Source organism: Thalassophryne amazonica, chromosome 4 (genome assembly GCF_902500255.1).
Source record: "Thalassophryne amazonica chromosome 4, fThaAma1.1, whole genome shotgun sequence".
Lineage (NCBI taxonomy): Eukaryota > Metazoa > Chordata > Actinopteri > Batrachoidiformes > Batrachoididae > Thalassophryne > Thalassophryne amazonica.
The window spans coordinates 129,626,501-129,645,479 of record NC_047106.1 but is presented as its reverse complement, the minus strand read 5'-3'; the positions used below and the strand labels follow the sequence as shown (position 1 = coordinate 129,645,479).

At 40.9% G+C, this 18,979-nt stretch overlaps 1 protein-coding gene across 1 annotated transcript in view; it reads right to left on the bottom strand.

Moving 5' to 3' along the window:
• Positions 1-5,639: 5,639 nt before the first annotated feature.
• LOC117508732 (transient receptor potential cation channel subfamily V member 1-like) overlaps positions 5,640-18,979 on the bottom strand; it is a 53,360-nt gene continuing 40,020 nt past the window's right edge. The window contains 8 exon segments of the mRNA XM_034168552.1: positions 5,640-6,602; positions 6,684-6,799; positions 9,522-9,646; positions 11,948-12,267; positions 12,364-12,430; positions 12,511-12,676; positions 18,692-18,762; positions 18,855-18,950. Coding sequence (XP_034024443.1) covers positions 6,526-6,602; positions 6,684-6,799; positions 9,522-9,646; positions 11,948-12,267; positions 12,364-12,430; positions 12,511-12,676; positions 18,692-18,762; positions 18,855-18,950 — 1,038 coding nt within the window. The 3' untranslated portion in view covers positions 5,640-6,525.

Here is an 18,979-nt window from a genome sequence, read left to right as displayed (position 1 = left end):
ATGTTTTGCCTGTCCCCAGTTGTTTCTCTGACTTTGCTATCTATCAAACATTTAGGCCTTGTTCACATTACCACTCAAAATAAGATTTTTAGCTTATTGAGATCATCTACCTTAATTGTTTTTCTTTTTTGGCAGTCTGGACAGTGAAAAATCATCAAAGCTGATTTAGTTTTTTTCTTATTTCCCAAAGTGGATTCACGCCACATACAGAGGTGGTTTGAATTGCCGTTTAAATCGCATTTTTACAAATTTTTGAATCTAAACTTCACTCAAATAGGATTTCAAAGTGTCATCTGCATCATTTGCAGCAGGGCACAAACTGCGTAGTTCCGGAGAGATGGAGGCTTATTCTCTGTGCCTTAAATTGTGGAGTTGGAGTCACAACGGAACATGGAGGCGAATAATAAACCTTGGACGGACGACGAAATAAAGTGCCTGTTAACCATTTTGGACAGAAACAGGCATAGTTGTCAGTATTTTTCCAGGGCATAGCCTGCTCCCATAGCAATCAATATAGATAAGACTGTCCAAGACACAGATCAGATCTGGTCACTTACTGTATATAAAGAGGACAGTCAATCCGTGACATCTGATTTGAATCATATTTGCAATAAATCTGATCTGAGCTGTCATTGTAAACAAGGCCTATGTGTCAGTGGTTACGCGTAATAAAGGGCAAGGTGCATGCTGTAAGTGAAAGAACAGATCACCCATTATCAGGTCACATCTGGAATTGAGGATGCTGTCATTTACAGTAAGTGGTGGATACATGGAACAGACTGCCAAAGGATGTAGTAACTGCCCAGAGTATAATCAGTTTGCAAAAGAGATTAGACAAACATTGTAGAAATAATGATGGTAGATGAATCAGTAAGTATACTGCTGTTTGAGTATTGAGTTGTCTTGCATATTAAAGTAAGTAACTTTAAATGTGGTTGATTTAATTTTGTTTTGTGCTTACAGGCGTTATAGTGGGGCGGCATAGCAAAACAGTTTGGGATAAAAGCATGGAATCTGACACACATTCTAAATTAACTGTTCATTTTCAGATATGGAGCTGACCTCCATTGAGCTACAGGGGTCAATAAAGAATTACACAGGGGTCAAAATTTTAAAATGCTCCAGTCATGTTAAAAACTACCACATTATTTGTCTGATCATAATGATTCCAAAAAGGTATCATTTGGACTCTCTGTGACTGAATGTTCTGGAGTTATGTGGTAAAAATGGTGACAAAGATCAGTTTCAGTTTGTACAGGGGTCAAAAGTTAAAGTAGCTCAAATTTTGTTTAAAAAAGTGATGCAAAGTATTGGTTGAAATAAAAGGATTAATAAATGGAATAGTTTTGACTGTGCTGAATGCTTGGTCTCCAAAGTACAGGTCAAACAAGGTCGACATCCATTAGATTCTATAACGTATGACATGTTACCCCATAACATGATAACTAAGCATGACAGATGGTGCAAACTATTCCTTTTTAAAATGCTATTAACTCGATCAATAATTTGCATCATTTTTTTTTTTTTTTTTTTACCAAAATTGGAGCAACTTTAACTTTTGACCTGTGTACAAACTGAAACTGACCTTTGTCACCATTTGTTGCTGTTTTTACCCCATAACACCATGGAATTCAGTCATGGGTAGTCCAAACTATACCTTTTTGGAATTATGACCAGACAAATAATGTGGTATAGTTTTCAACATGATTGGAACATTTTTAAATTTTGACCCCTGTGTAATTCTTTATTGACAAGCAGGCGTGGTGGCCAAGTGGTTAATGTGCTTGGTTTCAGTTCAGAAGGTTCCAGGTTCAAATCCCACCCCTGCCACATTTCTCCATGTAATGTGGAGTTGCGTCAGGAAGGGCATCCGGCGTAAAACGTGTGCCAATTCAACATGCAGATCCACCTTGGATTTGCTGTGGCGACCCCAAGTGCAAACAAGGGAGCAGCCGAAGGGACTTACTGTAATTCTTTATTCTTTATTGACTGTCATTAGAGGTCAGCTCCAGGATGGCTCCATATCTGAAAATAAAAATTAGTTAATTTAGAATATGTGTGCCAAATTCCGTGCTTTTATCACAAAATGAACAATTTTTATGGAAATTTTAGCAAAGCTGCAATGCTATTAAGGCCTCCAAAATCCTGATTAAAATACTGCTATCATTACCTCCTGTTATCAACTGTGCATTTACTCTTAATAAATCACCTGTTAAACAATCCCTGCCCCAGTGTGCAAAACTTTGAACTGCTCATACAATTTAGCGCTCATTGTCTGTGATCTTGGTAAATTGGGCTGTTGTGGTTTGCAGCTGATTTGAGTATCAGCCACCAGAACCCTGGTAATAATTCAATATTCTTTGTCAATTATTTCTTTTTTAATTTTTTAAACTACAGCCTACAGCTCAACTTCAAAATATTAGAATATTTCATTAGAATAAACCAAAAAAGGATTTATCATTCAGAAATGTCTAACTTCTGAAAAGTATGTCTATTTGTGCAATACTTGGTTGAGGCTCCTTTTGCACAAATTGCTTAATCTACAATCCCAGTTCCAGTGAAGTTGGGATGTTGTGTGAAATGTGAATAAAAACAGAATACAATAATTTGCAAATCCTCTTCAACCAATATTCAATTCAATACACCACAAAGACAAGATATTTAATTTTCAAACTGAGTGACTGACTGACTTGTTTTTGGAGAAATATTTGCTCATTTTGAAATGGATGCCTGCAACACATTTCAAAAAAGTTGGGACGGGGCAACAAAAGACTGGGAAAGTTGATGAATGCTCAAAGAACACCTGTTTGGAATATTCGACAGGTGAACAGGTGAATTGGAAACAGATCAGTGTCATGATTGGGTATAAAAGGAGCATCCCCAAAAGGCTCAGCCGTTCACAAGCAAAGATGGGGCAAGGATCACCACTTTGTGAGCAACTGTGTGAAAAAAAAATAGTCCAACAGTTTAAGAACAATGTTTCTCAAATGTTCAATTGCAAGGAATTTAGAGATTCCATCATCTACAGTCTGTAATATACTCAGAAGATTCAGAGAATCTGGAGAACTTTCTACACGTAAGTGGCAAGGCTGAAAACCAACACTGAATGCTTGTGACCTTCGATCCCTCATGCGGCACTACATTAAAAACTGACATCATTGTGTAAAGGATCTTACTGCGTGGGCTCAAGAACACTTCAGAAAACCATTGTCAGTTAAAACAGTTTGTCGCTACATCTACAAGTGCAAGTTAAAACTCTACCACGCAAAGCGAAAGTCATACATCAACAACATCCAGAAACCAAATGAGCTCGGGCCACCTTCTCTGGGCCCGAGCTCATTTGAAATGGACAGACACAAAGTGGGAAAGTGTGCTGTCGTCTGATGAGTCCACATTTCAAATTGTTTTTAGAAATCATGGACATCGTGTCCTCCGGACAAAAGAGGAAAAAGACCGTCCAGACTGTTACCAGCGCAAAGTTCAAAAGCCAGCATCTGTGATGGTATGGGGGTGTGTTAGTGCCCATGACATGGGCAACTTACACATCTGTGATGGCACCATCAATGCTGAAAGGTACATCCAGGTTTTGGAGCAACACATGCTGCCATCTAAGCAACATCTTTTTCAGGGACGTCCCTGCTTATTTCAGCGAGACAATGCCAAGCCACATTCTGCACGTGTTACAACAGCGTGGCTTTGTAGTAAAAAATGCGGGTACTAGACTGGCCTGCCTGTAGTCCAGACCTGTCACCCACTAGAAATGTGTGGCACATTATGAAGCGCATAATATTACAACGGAGACCCCGGACTGTTAAACAACTGAAGTTCTACATCAAGCAAGAATGGGAAAGAATTCCACCTACAAATCTTCAATTAGTGTCCTCAGTTCCCAAATGCTTATTGAGAGTTGTTAGAAGGAAAGGTGATGTAAGACAGTGGTAACATTTTGAAACGTTTTGCAGGCATCCATTTCAAAATGAGCAAATATTTGCACAAAAACAATAAAGTTTATCAGTTTGAACATTAAATATCTTGTCTTTGTGGTGTATTCAATTGAATATAGGTTGAAGAGGATTTGCAAATCATTGTATTCTGTTTTTATTTACATTCTACACAACGTCCCAACTTCATTGGAATTGGGGTTGTATGTGTCGTGGCACTGCCGAGGTGTTATGAAGCCCCGTTTGACTTGATAGCAGCTTTCAGTTTGTCTGTATTGTTGGGTCTGGTGTCTCCCATCTTCTTCTCATAGATAAAGTACGAGGTATTGCCTATGAGGCATAGTAATACCATGGTCGGGAAAGCAGTTGGTAACAGTTTTGACAATCTGCGCAGGTGCCAAGTCCTGCTGGAAAAGGAAATCAGCAACTCCATAAAGCTTTTTAATAGACAGAAGCAGGAAGTGGTCTAAAATCTCCTGGTTGACAGCTGTGTTGACTTTGGACTTGATAAAACACAGTGGACCAACACCAGCAGATAACATGGCACCCCAAACCATCACTGACTGTGGACATTTCACACTGGACTTGAAGCAATTTGGATTCTGTCTCTCTCCACTCTTCCTCCAGACTCTGGGTCCAACAATTTTTCAAATAAAGTGCAAAATTGACATTCATCTGATTAAAGCACTTTGGACCAACTGAGTCACAGTCCAGTTATTTTTCTCCTGAGCGGAGTGGTAGACCATTTCCTGGACACATCTGTACATGGTGGTTCTTGATGCACTGATGCCAACCTCAGTCCACATCTTGTGAAGCTCCCCAAAGTACTTAAATCAACTTTGCTTGACAATTTTCTCATGTATGAGGTCATACCTGTTGCTTGTGCATCTTTTCCTACCACACTTTTCCCTTCCAGTCAACTTTTCATGAATATAATATGAGACAGCACTCTGAGAACAGCCAGCCTTTTCAGCAGTGATGTTCTGTGTCTTACCCTCCTTGTGGGGGGTGTCAGTAAGAGTCTTCTTGACAGCTGTCAAGTCAACAGTCTTCCTCATGATTGTGGTTGTGTGTACTGAACCAGAATGAGAGAGCCATGGTGTGTATATTCCGTAAAGAGTTACTCAAACTTGAAATGAAATATTGTAATTGTGACTGTAGGACCTTTGATGTTCCCGTTAGCCAAGCTAGCGGGAACGTCTTTTCAATCTGGACTTAACCTTGCTACATATCTCCCCACCATTTTTGACTTCATCCCAAAGTCACAGGTGCCTTTAAGCATGTTCTGTGTCTACTCACATCCTGCCGACAACGGCAATTGTGACCAGAGGACCTTTGTGGCCGGGACGGCAGTGGGATCGAACCATAGACTGCTCGCACTAAAGACCAGAACACTACCAGGTCAGCCAAAGGGAAATTCCCCGTTAGCCAAGGTAGCGGGAACATCTTTTCAATCCGGACTTCACCTTGCTACATATCTCCCCACCATTTTTGACTTTGTCCCAAAGTCACAGATGCATTTAAGCATGTTCTCTGACTACCCACATCCTGCCGACAACGCCAGTTGTGACCGGAGGACCTTTGTGGCCGGCGACGGTGGTGGGATCGAACCCCGGACTGCTTGCACCAAAGACCAGAACTCTACCAATTCAGCCAAAGGGGAATTCCCCATTAGCCAAGCTAGCGGGATTGTCTTTTCAATCCGGACTTCATCCTGCTACATAATGTTTTGAGATATGGGTCTTTTTTCCCTTTCCTTTTCTCCTTTTTTCTTTCTTTTTTTTTGGTATCTAAAGGCTGTAATTATCAAAGTTAAAATAAAAACTTTTTAATGTTATGTTTTTTTAAAAATGGTTGAAACATTTTATGTTTATATGTAGTGATTCTAGAATATATAATTTTTTTTTCGCAATATTCAATTTTATTTATTTATTTATTTATTTAAGATGTGCCTGTATGCAGAATCAGTAGAACCTGGTTTTGTTGTTCTGGATGAAAAAAAAACAACATCATACAGGTTTTCAGTGACATCCTGGACTCGGCCATTACAAATGTTTGTGTAGGCGATGAAAGAATGGAAAGACTGACCTCTTGGCAATGATGTTCAACCCTCAATGACCTCAATCTTTGTCAGTGAATGACACCTGGAAACAGTTTATGGAACCATGATATCAGTGCACCAGTTATTTTGTGATGCCTATAATTTTTCAGTGAAATGAAGATCAAATTCCAAATCATCTCAGTCTTGCATATCCAGAATCTACAGCAGGTGGAAGCATGACAAAGATACCTGTTTGTTATTTTATTTTATTTATTTTTTATTGGTTTAATTTCATAAAATGCAATAAGAACCACATAAAAGTCTGTAGTAGTGAGTGCTTTTCATGGGCTCTGTGTAGTTGCGGTGTGTTGTGTAACTAAGATGTTTCACATTTTGTGTGACACAAAAATATATGTAATGCAATGTAATATTTAATCAGTTTTAGAGTTACTTCTAAATGAGCCAGTTGGGAGGTACTTTTAAACATGTGTGACTACAAGCCCAGCTTTAAAAGCCCACTTAAGCTTTGGTTCAGCGATGTCTTCAGACCACGCCTTGCTGAGGTGGGTGATATCTGGCATGAATCCTCTCCAAGGCCGGATGTAATGTCCATAAATTCCCTGGAATTAAGATGGTTAATTACATTTTGTGATATTTTGGTATGGAAAACTTTGAGTGTATTGTGTTTTCTGTTGTCTTACTGGTCATTCTGTGAAACCTGTGTTTTGGTGGAGGCTCTATGACATCATCCCCAAAATCTTCCTCTTGGATGACACCCAGATCTGACCGCCATTTTTTCCAGTTCGTTTCCTCCACCCTGAATTGTTTTTTAAAAAGTCCTTTGTTACACTTCAACTGAATGACCTGTACCCTCACAGTGGCTTAGGTACACAAATGTAAATGTTTAGAGTATCCCCGTGGTCCCCTAGAGCTGGCCGCCCGTCTAAACTGAGCGAATGGGGGAGAAGGGCCTTAGTCATGGAGGTGACCAAGAACCTGATGGTCCCTCTGTCAGAGCTCCAGCATTCCTCTGTGGAGAGAGGAGAACCCTCCAGAAAGACAACCATCTCTGCAGCAATCTACCAAGATTATAGCCTTCAAAAACAGACAACATATCTAATGACAGCGGTCCAACAGGAATGTAAGACCAGTCACAGGTCTCGCCAACACATGGGGTTGGTGATCTAGCTTGAGTCGGATTTAAGCCAAATTCATCTTAAGACAGATAGGTTTTTGTCTAAATCTAAATGAGGCTATTTGGATTTAAGATGAATTCTTTTCTGTCTGGCTCAAACCATTTGAGCCAGATTCACCAAGTTCTGAATGCAAATGTGGCTTTAATTCCGGCGAACTCGGGAATCTTGATGTCATACATCTGGGTTTGTGCGGTCAGCATGCGGTTCGAGCGCAAAAGCCATGAGCAAACTCTTGTATAATTCTGAAGTTAACTTTGCCCAAAATTTGTATAGCACCTTGTTTGTTTTGGTAGTAGTTGGTGATGGCCTTGAAAGAACCTGGAGACCTGGGGCCTCATGTACAAAGGCTTGCATGGACTTTCTACTAAGCGTACGTCAAAACCCTGAATCTGGCGTAAGCATAATTCACATGTATGAAAGTGTGAGTAGGCATGAATCCACGCACGTTCTGTTTGTACATCCCACTGAACATGGAACTGAGCATGGAACCAAACTCCTCCCTGGCCACACCCCATTTAAATATATAATTTCATTTAAATAGGCCCTTTGAGCAGGAATTCCCCACAATGGCACACCAGACAACATGATCACAGAAAACAAATTATACTATAGATGAATGTAAATGAGGTGGAGACATGCAGGGACAGTTTATTGGGTACGCTGTTAAATGGATTAATCATGAAACTGAGAAAATGTTTGTGGGAGCGACGGAACGTGAGTGTGTGAGGCCGACACACAGAACAGCGCACACACACTGAAGTTAAAAAGGTGAGGTGTGCCTCTGCTGACTATGACATCACAATTTACACACGCATTTATTGACAAATACTGAACACAGGAAGCCTGTTAAGAAGCTCTGCAGCTCACCATCAAGCAAAAATAAAAAAATACAATAATAATAATAAAAACATTTTTTGAATGCGCACATCCCCAAATGTGTCCGTGCTGGTTTTCTTTTGGAACGATTACACAAATAAACTATTTTAACACAGCCACTGTTAGTGCCATTTTACACATCACTTTGCAATGTTTTTATATCCATCCATATAATTGCAAATGCGTGAGTGTGTTAAATGATTTGAACACTGATGGAATGAAAATGTTTCCTATTACCATAAACAAATTCATCATGTGATGGTGCGTTTATAGCAACATGTGTGCAGTTAATAGCTCTGATTACATTTGGGAAACTGGCTCTTGCTGCAAAATGCTCTGTAATGTTGGAATGTGATGTACCTGGGTGTGATTCGGATGATTGCGTTCCACACAGCTGGTGGGTCGACGCAAGGTTGACTGGCACACTCCTGACCAATCAGTCAGTTCACGCTGGAATGCCCATGATGCCAGGAAGCCCATTGTGGTCAGCACCTGTGTGGGCACAGACAATCCTGGGCTCCTCGTGTGGTCTTGGTAATTGAAATCGGTTTGAGTCAATTATCATCATTTGCAAGTAAATCTTCATGTTCCCTGAGGACATGCTCACGTCGGATTGCACCATTTGCAAGGTGCTTTAACAGCACTAATGCAGCCACTGTTAGTGCCATTTTACACATCACTTTGTGCAATTTTATATCCATCCATATAATTGTAAACACGTGGGTGTGTTAATTGTTCATCAGTGTATCTCCGATGTGCACATCACTCTGATGACTTCTTGTTTTCATACTATTAACGGTTCCCAGCATCACCTTTACATGTCCACAGTGGAACAATAGCTGTAGAAACGTGCGTACTTCAGCCAGGATTTTTGCGTGACGCACCGCATATTTCCATGCTCATTTCTCTTTTGATACATTTGCACGTGGACGTGGAGACGGGCATACGCCAAGTTTTTGTGTGTAAGTACGCTTTGTACACGAGGCCCCTGGAAATGCAAAACAAGTTCGGCAGTACATCTCGGAATCGGAATGTATTTGAGAACATCACTGCTGCACTAGCAAAGCATGGGTACGAGAATATGGGAAGCCAGTGCCAAGAAAAGATAAGGAAACTAAAGGTCAAGTACAACAAGGTGAAGGACCACAGTGCAAGAAGCAGAAGAATTCAGTTTGAGCCAGATTAAGTTTGGAGACATGTAGGATGAGTCTGATTTGAAAAATAGGTCTGAACTCTGTCCGACTAGAAAGCAATATGGATTGACTCTGACTCAAGGCGGATTGTCAACCCCAATCTGAACAGGGTCTGAGAGGAATGTTTGGGCTTGTAGCAAATTTTCCTGACAAAATATTCCACTTTAACTTTAATATAACACTTTAACAGGCTGGTGCTGAGTCTAAACAATTCAACGTGTGCAAAGTTTTCATTTCATGTTCATTTTAGACACACCATGACATGATACGTTACCTGAAAAACCTCCGGCGGGTTCCATGCTTGTTGTTGACAGACAGCGTCTTCTCCACTCCTGAGTATAGTTTTCTTCTCAGGGCCCAGGGTAAAGAACTCTCCATATCCAAAATTGTAATGGCCCTCTGAGGACATGTGATGGAATATCAAACGTTTACTTACTGTAACCTTATGGGCCCCGTGGTAAGTATCTGGTCTATGCTCTAACTTATAATGGATTTAAAATATTATTTGTTGTGGGCTCATCTGATCTGGGGGTTTTATTGGTTCTGTGCTGTTTTGGGTCTTATCAGTTAAGTGCGTCTCTGTTCCTCCTGCCTTGTGTCTACATTTGTGTGGGTGTGTCCCGGCTATCAGTGGCATGGATGTGTGTCCGTGTCTGGTGTGAACCCTAGGTCTGCACGTGTGTGTATGTGTGTGTGTGTGTGTGTGTGTGTCCCGTATACTGCCCTGCGTCATGGCCGTGTCTGATGTCTGTCTGAGTGAGTGTCTCTGCTGTGTGTGTATGTGTGTGTGTGTGTGTCTTGTGTGGGTGTGTGTGTATGCTCCTGTGTGCATCCCGTTTCGCCAGTGTATATGTGCGCGTCTCACGTTGTCTGTCTCCTCCATTCATGGTTCTTCCTGATTTTTGTGATGTTTATTTTTCAGTGTGATCAGTTACCTGGTTTTTCATGTGTCCTGTGTTTTCTTTGTACTGTCGTTATTGCCGAGTTGATTTTTGTTCCCCATGGCGTTTGTGGTTTTCGTGGCTCCCTGCTGCTCCTTTATGGAAGTATTGATTTTTGGTGTTGTCAGCATTTGTCTTTTGGTTTATTTAATGATTGTTTGTATTGATTTTATTTATTGTGCTGTAGTTTAGTTCTCTACTCTCGGTCGTTGGTCAATTCTGGTAACACTGTGTTTTTGTTTGTTCTGTCAGATTGTTTCATGTGTAGCCTTAGTTCTAGTTTCCACACCTGTCGTGTGTCTGGTCTAATTAGTATTTGTGTATTTAAGTGTGCACCTGTTCCCTGGTTATTTGCAGGTTCCTACATTTTGTGTTGTTCTCTTTGGTTCCTGCCTCACCGTGGTTGTAAGTACTCTGACTCCTAGCTGTTATGATTATGTTTTCATTCCTTTAGTTTTTCACGTCACTCGTCATATTATGCATGTGGATTTTTGGAGTGTCTGGTTATTTCCTGCTTTTTGTCCTCGGGCTGTCCCCTCACCGGCTGAGACTGTGTCTTCACGTTTTTGGTTTTGAGACTCACGTGATTACTGTTTTGGTGCCAGTAGATTCACACAATAAACCTTTGTTAAAGTACACCTTCCGTCTCGGCTGCTCTGCATATTGGGGTCCTGTTTGTGAGTGTGTTGGCTAATCATAACAATTCTTATCATTCCATGCATAGCAGAAACTAGGAGCAGGTGTGAAGTGACTTGTGCTTGTTTATCACTGTCGTTCATTTTTAAGGACCGGCTTTAGTAACACTAAGGCTATGTCTGCTTGTTATGTTCAAAATATTTTGCATTATACTAGTTGGGTTTCTATTACCAATTGCGCAACTTCAAGCTTTAAAAATGCATGTATTTAAAAAACAACTCTTGAATATTGCCAAAAGCTTTTTATTCTTGCATGTGGCAATATTTCAGGAAATCTGATGGAGCCATAATTTGCCACACTGCAATGGAAACACTTTTTCCACTATTACAGGTCACATGACACACTGAAAGAGTCACATGACATTCTAAAATAGAAGCCCAGTCTCACATTTTTTTCATCCTCCCGTCACGAAATGATTCAAATTTTCATGACGGGGTTTTTTTTTTTAAACTCAGTATTACTAACCCTACTCCTACCTCCAACCCTAACCTTAAACATAACCTAATTCTACTCCTACCCCCAACCCTAACCATAACCACCCGACCCCCGCTGCACTTTTAATTACATGCAGCCATCACGGAATGAATTAGAATGAATTTGTGCTGCCGTGACGAAAATTTTGTACTTTTCGTGACTATATGACGAACCAATCAATTAATGTATATTTCATGCTGCTGAATCACGACAATCCATGAGACTGGGTTGTAAACAGATGACGTGGTACATGTGGACAGAGGAAGAGACAGAGAACTTGTGAAATCGTATGAGTTGACATTATGGCAAAACTAAATTTGAGAAAAATAATGAAATGACACGATTTAGTGAGAATTACTCTTCCATCGCCATGACTGTTAGATTTACAGTTCTCACAAGAACCTCGCTGGTACGATAATGAGATAAAATCCAAAAATTGCATTCCATTAGTCAACAGAAATGCTGTCATTTTGCTATTGTGTTTGTCAACATTCTGAAAATATCATTTAAATTTTGTGTAAATCTGTAATGGAAACCCACTTACTATCATCAGTAAGGTCACCACCTTCCTAAAGTAGAACTTGCCTACCTGCAGTTTCCAGATGTTTTCAGTCTTTCTGAAGAGTGTTTCCACGGTGTTGCCCATGAGTGCGATCAGCATGTTGAGCAGCAGGATGTAGGTGAGAGCGATATACAAGATGAGTATTATGTAGAATACTTCCTTGTACAGAACGTGATGATTGAACTGCAAGTCTCCCATGCCAATTGTGAATTTGAACATTTCCAGAAGTGTATAGCGGAAGTTATTGTAAGTTGGCTTGTCACAGGATAAGACAACAGGATTCGGCTTGATTTCCGCTGTGTCGTTGACCACTTCTGGCGGCGTGTCCATTGTGAGAGAAACGACAGCTGTGAGCAAAGAACAGTGAAGCCACACATGTTTACACGGGGAAACATCTTTAACCTTTATTATATGTTTTATGTTATCGTATAAACGGGGCTTACCAGCAGAAAAGCCAAAAAGGAAGACAGCATAGACCAGCAGGAAGTGCAAGATATCACTCAGGATCATCTAAACTGACAAGCAGACTTTAACCAGTCAGCCCATTTCTGATGTTTGTGAGTCTTTAACAAAATGCTCATAAGTCTTACTCTTTGCATCATGACGTTGTATATCCCCAACTGTTTGGACCCTCATGTGTAGTGAAGAATGTTGATCCAGGCAACAGACAGAGAAAGTACCAAAGGCCCAACATATTCTTTCCTTCCACTGAGGTACAAGACTGCACAGATCAGAAGAAGCACGGCCTGCAGGAAACTACACACACACACACACCTTTAAAATCATATGTATACATACATGTTGGCAACAAGGTTTTCAGACTTACCAAACAGTACATGCTAAGTCAGTTAGATTTCAGTTCCACATGAAGTTGTTCAAAATAATAGTTACAAGATAGTTTTTGGTTTTTTTTCTCACTATGTCAGATTTTCAATGTGTGACCGTCCTTCGTCACCAGTCGATGGTGGGATCGAACCCCGGCCGGCTCGCACTAAAGACCATTCCTCTACCAGGTCATCCAAAGGGGAATTCCCCACTAGCCAAGCTAGTGGGAACGACCTTAACATTTGGTCCCAGTCCAAATATAATTAAATATACTCTATCACAGTGCTAAATCAACTCTGATTGGAGTAGAAACACTTGATTTGACAAGATGGTAGAGCTGATTTCACTATGTAATAGAGTGTATTTTACTCTATTTAGATTGGGACCACATGTTATCCCAGCAGAGTAAATGTTACTCAGCAAAATTTACTGTGTACCTCAACATAGTAAGGAAAATACTAAAAAACCCAGCTCAGTGGTAGAGATAAGATTCAAATCAACAACATGTATGCCCTATACTAGTCATGAGATGAGCTGGAATAATAAGATGGTCAAAGGAAGAGACAGACACCACAGATGTCAAGACACATAAGCTCCTCACAATGCATGGATGGATCCATCCAATGTCCAGAACCCAAAGATTGTATAATCAACAAAAAGAGGGGGACCAGACTTTAATAAGTGTCAAAGCCACCATCCAGCATTAAACAAGAGACAGAACCTAGGCCTCAGGGACAAATCATTGAGTACTGCTGACAGCAGCAGACAGAAAGTGGTGAGTCAGAAAGGGAAACATGATGCAAGCTGGGGCAGCATATAGTGACAGGCACAACCAAGTATCTGGGATAGCGTACAGGAACATCTGTTCAATTGAACATCCAGTACGGACTGGAAGTACCAAAGTTTGAGTGGGGAACGCCACCAGATGTGGTTAGGAACAGCAGAACTAAGGTGCTGTAGGACTTCAACTTTCAGACATAAACAGGCGCTGGCCAACCAACCAGACATAGCATAGTACGTGTTGACAAGGAGCAGACAAGGACAATTGTGGTAGATGTGAAAATACTCAGTGATAGCAACATTGGAAAGAAAGAGTAAGAAAGATCGAGAAGTACAGTACTGACATGGAGAGTTATCTGTTGCTGTTAAGAAACACCAAGACAACCCGTCCTAGCACTAAGTTGAAAATGAAACTAAAAATCCTGACGAAGTGTCAGCTGCAGGAACGAAGCTGCACAAAGGTTAAACGATGCCAACGAAAGTCAACGAATGTCCAGATTTCTTGTTTCGTCAGGGCTTCGTTGCCCTTCGTTAAGTGCCGTGTGACTGGGCCATAAGTTAAATTCTTATTGGCAATTTATCTATTACCTATACCTCCTTAATTAGTAATTTGTTGACCAGTACGCTACTTCTCAGAAACACCTTAGACAAAGAAAAAAGTTTAAATTTTGAGTAGGAAAATACCATTGATTTGTGGGCGCAAACCTAAGCTGAACTCTCGCTTTTATATTTGGTTCCTCAGATGGCACTGCATCAAGAACTATCAATCATCGATAACTGATATAACCACATGGACAAGTGATTATTTTTTGAGACCTTTGTCACACACTACAATATGTAGTCACATTCACAAATGTCACTTTAAGCTTTACTGTGAAAAAACAAGCCTTATGTTACCCTTGTCCAGAAACAGCATAGATTTCTTTGGGCTCTGGTGCATCTGGTTTGGGCCAGAAAATGAAAATGTGAAACAAGTCTGTCAAGGGTCTGTCACAGTGTGGACCTGTGTCAGTGCCCTCATCAAAGTTACTTTACAGTTCTGTTATGGCAGTATTAATGCATAAAAGTACATTTAACCCCTTCTAAGTCTGTATATCCCATCGATGGGAAATATCACTTTTTCTTTATGAGATACTGACAAGTAAAAAAATGAGGCGGGTGGTAGGGGGTTAAATTTTAGAGCAACATATGCCACCTTCAAAACAACATCTTTTCCACAGACGTCCATGCATTTTTCAACAAGACAATGCAAAACCACATTCTGCACACATTACAAAGGCATGGCTGTGAAAGAGCGGGTTAAGTTACTGTACTGTCCTGCCTGCAATCCTGACTTATCCCCAATAGAGAGTTTGTGAAAACATTTGAAATGAAAAATGCAATGACAGTCCCGTACTGCATCATGTGGCGTCATGACGACGCAGGAATGTCTGCGTCAGGTGCGCATAGTGGAGGGAGAGGAGGTGGCAGCACAGAGGAGAACCTGCAGACTGACTGCAGCCAGACTGTGCACTCTGATTTTTCTTCTACTTTATATTTGTTCTTGTACTGAGCTGCAGGTCTGCACTCTGATTTCTGCTATAGTTTATCTTTCTTCCTTTGACCGCGAGGTGTGTGCACGCGCACGTGTACGAACTGTCCGTGAGTAAATGTGGAGATGTCAAGTTATACTTGAGGTGGACATGTCCAGTCTCATGCAATCAGCCTGTGAGCAGGATGTATGTCCCTTTTTGTCTTTTCTTTAACACAATTATGAGAGTTTGACGGGAGAGCGAGGAACTGCAGCAGCCAGCCAGTTTTTTCTTTTAATTGTTCACATGTGCGCGAGCGAACAAATCGTCTGTGAGTGGACTGGAGATGTCCTGACTTTTTACTGGATGTGGACATGTCCTGTCTCTGGCAATCAGTCTGTGAGCAGGACTTTGGACTTTATTCAAAAACAATTGTGAGCAAATTTAAGAGTGAGGAGCTGCTGCAGCAGCAGTCAGGCTGCAATCAGCATTTTTTTTTTTCCATGCTCTTTGAGCGTGTAGTTTTTACTGCATTGTGTATACTGTATAAAAACAATCCTGCATGATTTATACATCGGGAACAATGGAAAACAGCAGGAATGATAAATTGGTGTCAGGTAACGTTGTATTGTGAGGGTGTGGCTTCCAGTCACATTGAGTGCTGTCGCGTTGCCCTGACTTGCATTGAAACCACTTAATTTCTGCATCGAGCACAGGATGCCAAAAAAATTAAACGTTTCACTTTTGGCATCCAATTTGCTTTGTCTTTTGTGTCCCTCGGGCTGTTGTGGCGTTGAGCTGCATCGTCTCAGCACTAGGTTACTTCCACATGGTGTTATCGTGACACTGCACGACGCAACTCGAAGCAGGCCCAGTGTGAAAGGGGCTTAAGTGCCAAAACGAGTGTGCCGTTGCAAAACAGCAGCACACATGTAAAGTGCCAGAGTTTCAGCTCCCCCCACACACACATGCCGTGCATGTGAATCGTGCGTGTGTTGCGCTCCCCCCACCTGAATGATGGCGTGTGTCCGTCGACAGCTGCAGGTGTTGAGATCTCTGGTTCTGGACGTCACAGCTGCAGAACACATACCGTGTTTTGACAGACATGTCCATGTGTCTGCTTGCTGTCCTCACGTGGACATATATGGAAACATATATTGCTGTTGCAATGGGCTGCAGCAAGTGACCGACCGCCGCACACATTGACAGGCTACCCCAGGTGAAATGGACCGTCAGATCATAACACGTAGCGGGTGATCTGAATGTCATGTGACGTGAGCGCTGTTCCACATGACACGGTGTCTGTCCTGCGGCACGCCGTCCACAAGACACACGTGTTGGGCCAGAGATGCATGCGGGGCCAGCTGGACACACTGCCAGCAGATGTGTACATGATAAGAGCACACTACTTCATCATTCATATCATTTCAAGACTGTACATCTGTGACCATGGCTCATCTACAGAGGAACAGACGGTTCATACTTGTATTGCCCATTTGATAAGAGGGATTCAATAAAATGCAGTGTTTTTATGTGGTGTGTGGTTTTATTTATTTATTTTTTTTAATACGTCCATGTCCTTCTTGATATCAGGCATTTTCCCACACCTTTTACAGGGCAGTGATGGTAGCTCAGTGGTAAAGTTTATGGCTGGCAATCAGAGCTTTTGGAAATTGCAAGTTCGAATCCATGGGTGGCATGTACTTTATATTTTATTTATTTTCACAGCACCTCGCACTGTGTTCCCACGTGCACGAAACCATCGCAGCATGTATTTTTTTCACAGCAGCTGCGCAATGTGGTTTCACATTGCGCAGCTGCTCGCACTGTGTTCCCATGTGCATGAAACCATCGTAGCAGCATCATTCACACCTGCCCGTTGGCTCAATGTTTTTGTGGTTCGCTGATACGAGCTGTTCTGCTGTGATTTGTATTTATTCATACTATGTGTGAAGGGGCCCTAAAACATGTTTGCAGGAAGAATGAGAAAACACAAAACATTTCATGGCTCGATATCCTCAATACCAAAAACATATTAAGTGTTATGAGAATGAATGACAACATTACAAAGTGGTGAATGCTTCAGTGTCTCAGCTTTTTGTGGAATATGTTGCAGGCCTGAAATGATTAAATTAAGCTGACCTGGAAAAAAAACATGAAAAAATCTTGGGTTCATACTGCTTGCAATGAAATACAAGTCAAGGTAAATGTAAGAATCACTGCAGATTTTGTATTTGTATTTTCCATTCTCTCAACTTATTTAGTAAAACTTTTATAGCTCAGGGAGTGCTATCCAAGGGTATCAACAATATCTGATTGTTCAAAATGTACAATTAATTTTTCTGCAACTCTTTGTTGTTCACCATTCTTTGAGTCTTGACAAACCTCTCAGAAAATGCTGCAATACCTGTTCACAGAAACAGGTATTGCAGCACTATGCTGTTTCCGAGGGTGTGTAACAGGAAAATGATCATATCTCTGTATTGATTGTGCACCCAATGGTTCTCATTTCGAAGCAGTGGGTCTACAATGTATTCATCAACCTATGTCAAAGCCATTTAAAGATGTCACTTGTGACTACCGGGAGTCTGTTGTTGTAGACACGAAAAGGGAATCATCCACAGTAGTTTTTTTTTTTTTTTTGGGGGGGGGGTTTGTTTGTTTTTCATTCCTCATAACGTGTCTTTTCCATGGGACAGCGCACCAAGGTTCTCTGGTGTGGATTGTGGGAGAACTTTACCCCCAGCACTTGCTTGCGCAGCTATGGGAAAAATTCTCCTGCAGGCGAAAAAAGTTCTCTTTTCCCACAGCCGCAGGAGAACTTTTCCCCGAGAACTTTTCCCACGGCTTTGAGAAAAGTTTTTTTGGAGCGCGAGTATTTTAGGGGGACCGGGGGCATCCTCCACTAGAAGATTTTTAAATTTATAACCCTCTGAAGCCTGTAGTTTGAGGGGCCAAATTTTGTGATTTAAAGCCATAGTTTTTTTTTTTTAATCTTTGTTACAGCTTTACTTTCAAGCCCAAATAAACCAAGGCAGCCAGCCAAAACATGGAAGAGTGTAGAAACATGTCAGGAGCAATGAACCAGGTGTAGAGACCTCTGGTGACCTCTTTTGGCTGCCCTGCATCTGTTGAGTAATTCTGCCCTACAGCATGTTTGTAAAATAAAAATACTAGTCTATCATTCTGGAGGGGGATTGGTCCTTGCCATTTTTACCAGTCTTATAGCCATCATTATTAACTACCAATAAATCATTAATTTGCTGTCAAATGTCAATATAATACTATTATTAATATGTTGCATAACTAGACAATCAGGTAACAGCTAAAAAAAAAATGGTTTTAATAACACTAACCCAAATCAATATGGGATTGAATCTAATCGATTCTGAATCTTATGAATCGGAATCAAATCGATTCTTGAAATTTGAGTTAATACCCAGCTCTAGTATAGGCCTTTGAAGACTAGACAACTCAGGTCTCCATTTTGCCCCAACTGTGATCTCTAGTTTTGTAGACATCACACATATTGCATTTTAATTTATTTTAATGTAATGTTAGCTGTATTCATCCTGGGGATATATACACAGGGTTATTTCATTAATACGTGGTAATTTATGGTGGTAATTTAACCATAAAATATCTCAATACTTACAACAGCATTTCACTGAATCCATCAACATATAGGGCCTTCCAGTTTGGGGGGTTTCTCTTGAAAATAATTATCTGTTTTTAAAGTAAAACATAAAAGCACCATTACATTGATATTTTCTATGTTCCTCTCATGTAAAATACTGCACAAGATATAACTTTCTCACCGATTTAATGAAAAAGTACACTCCTCCAAGAACGCTGATTAGCTCACCAGCACAACGCAAGTAATCATCGGGGAATTTTTCAATGGGAAACGGTGGCTGCAGGTTAGTAGGTTTGAACCAGATGT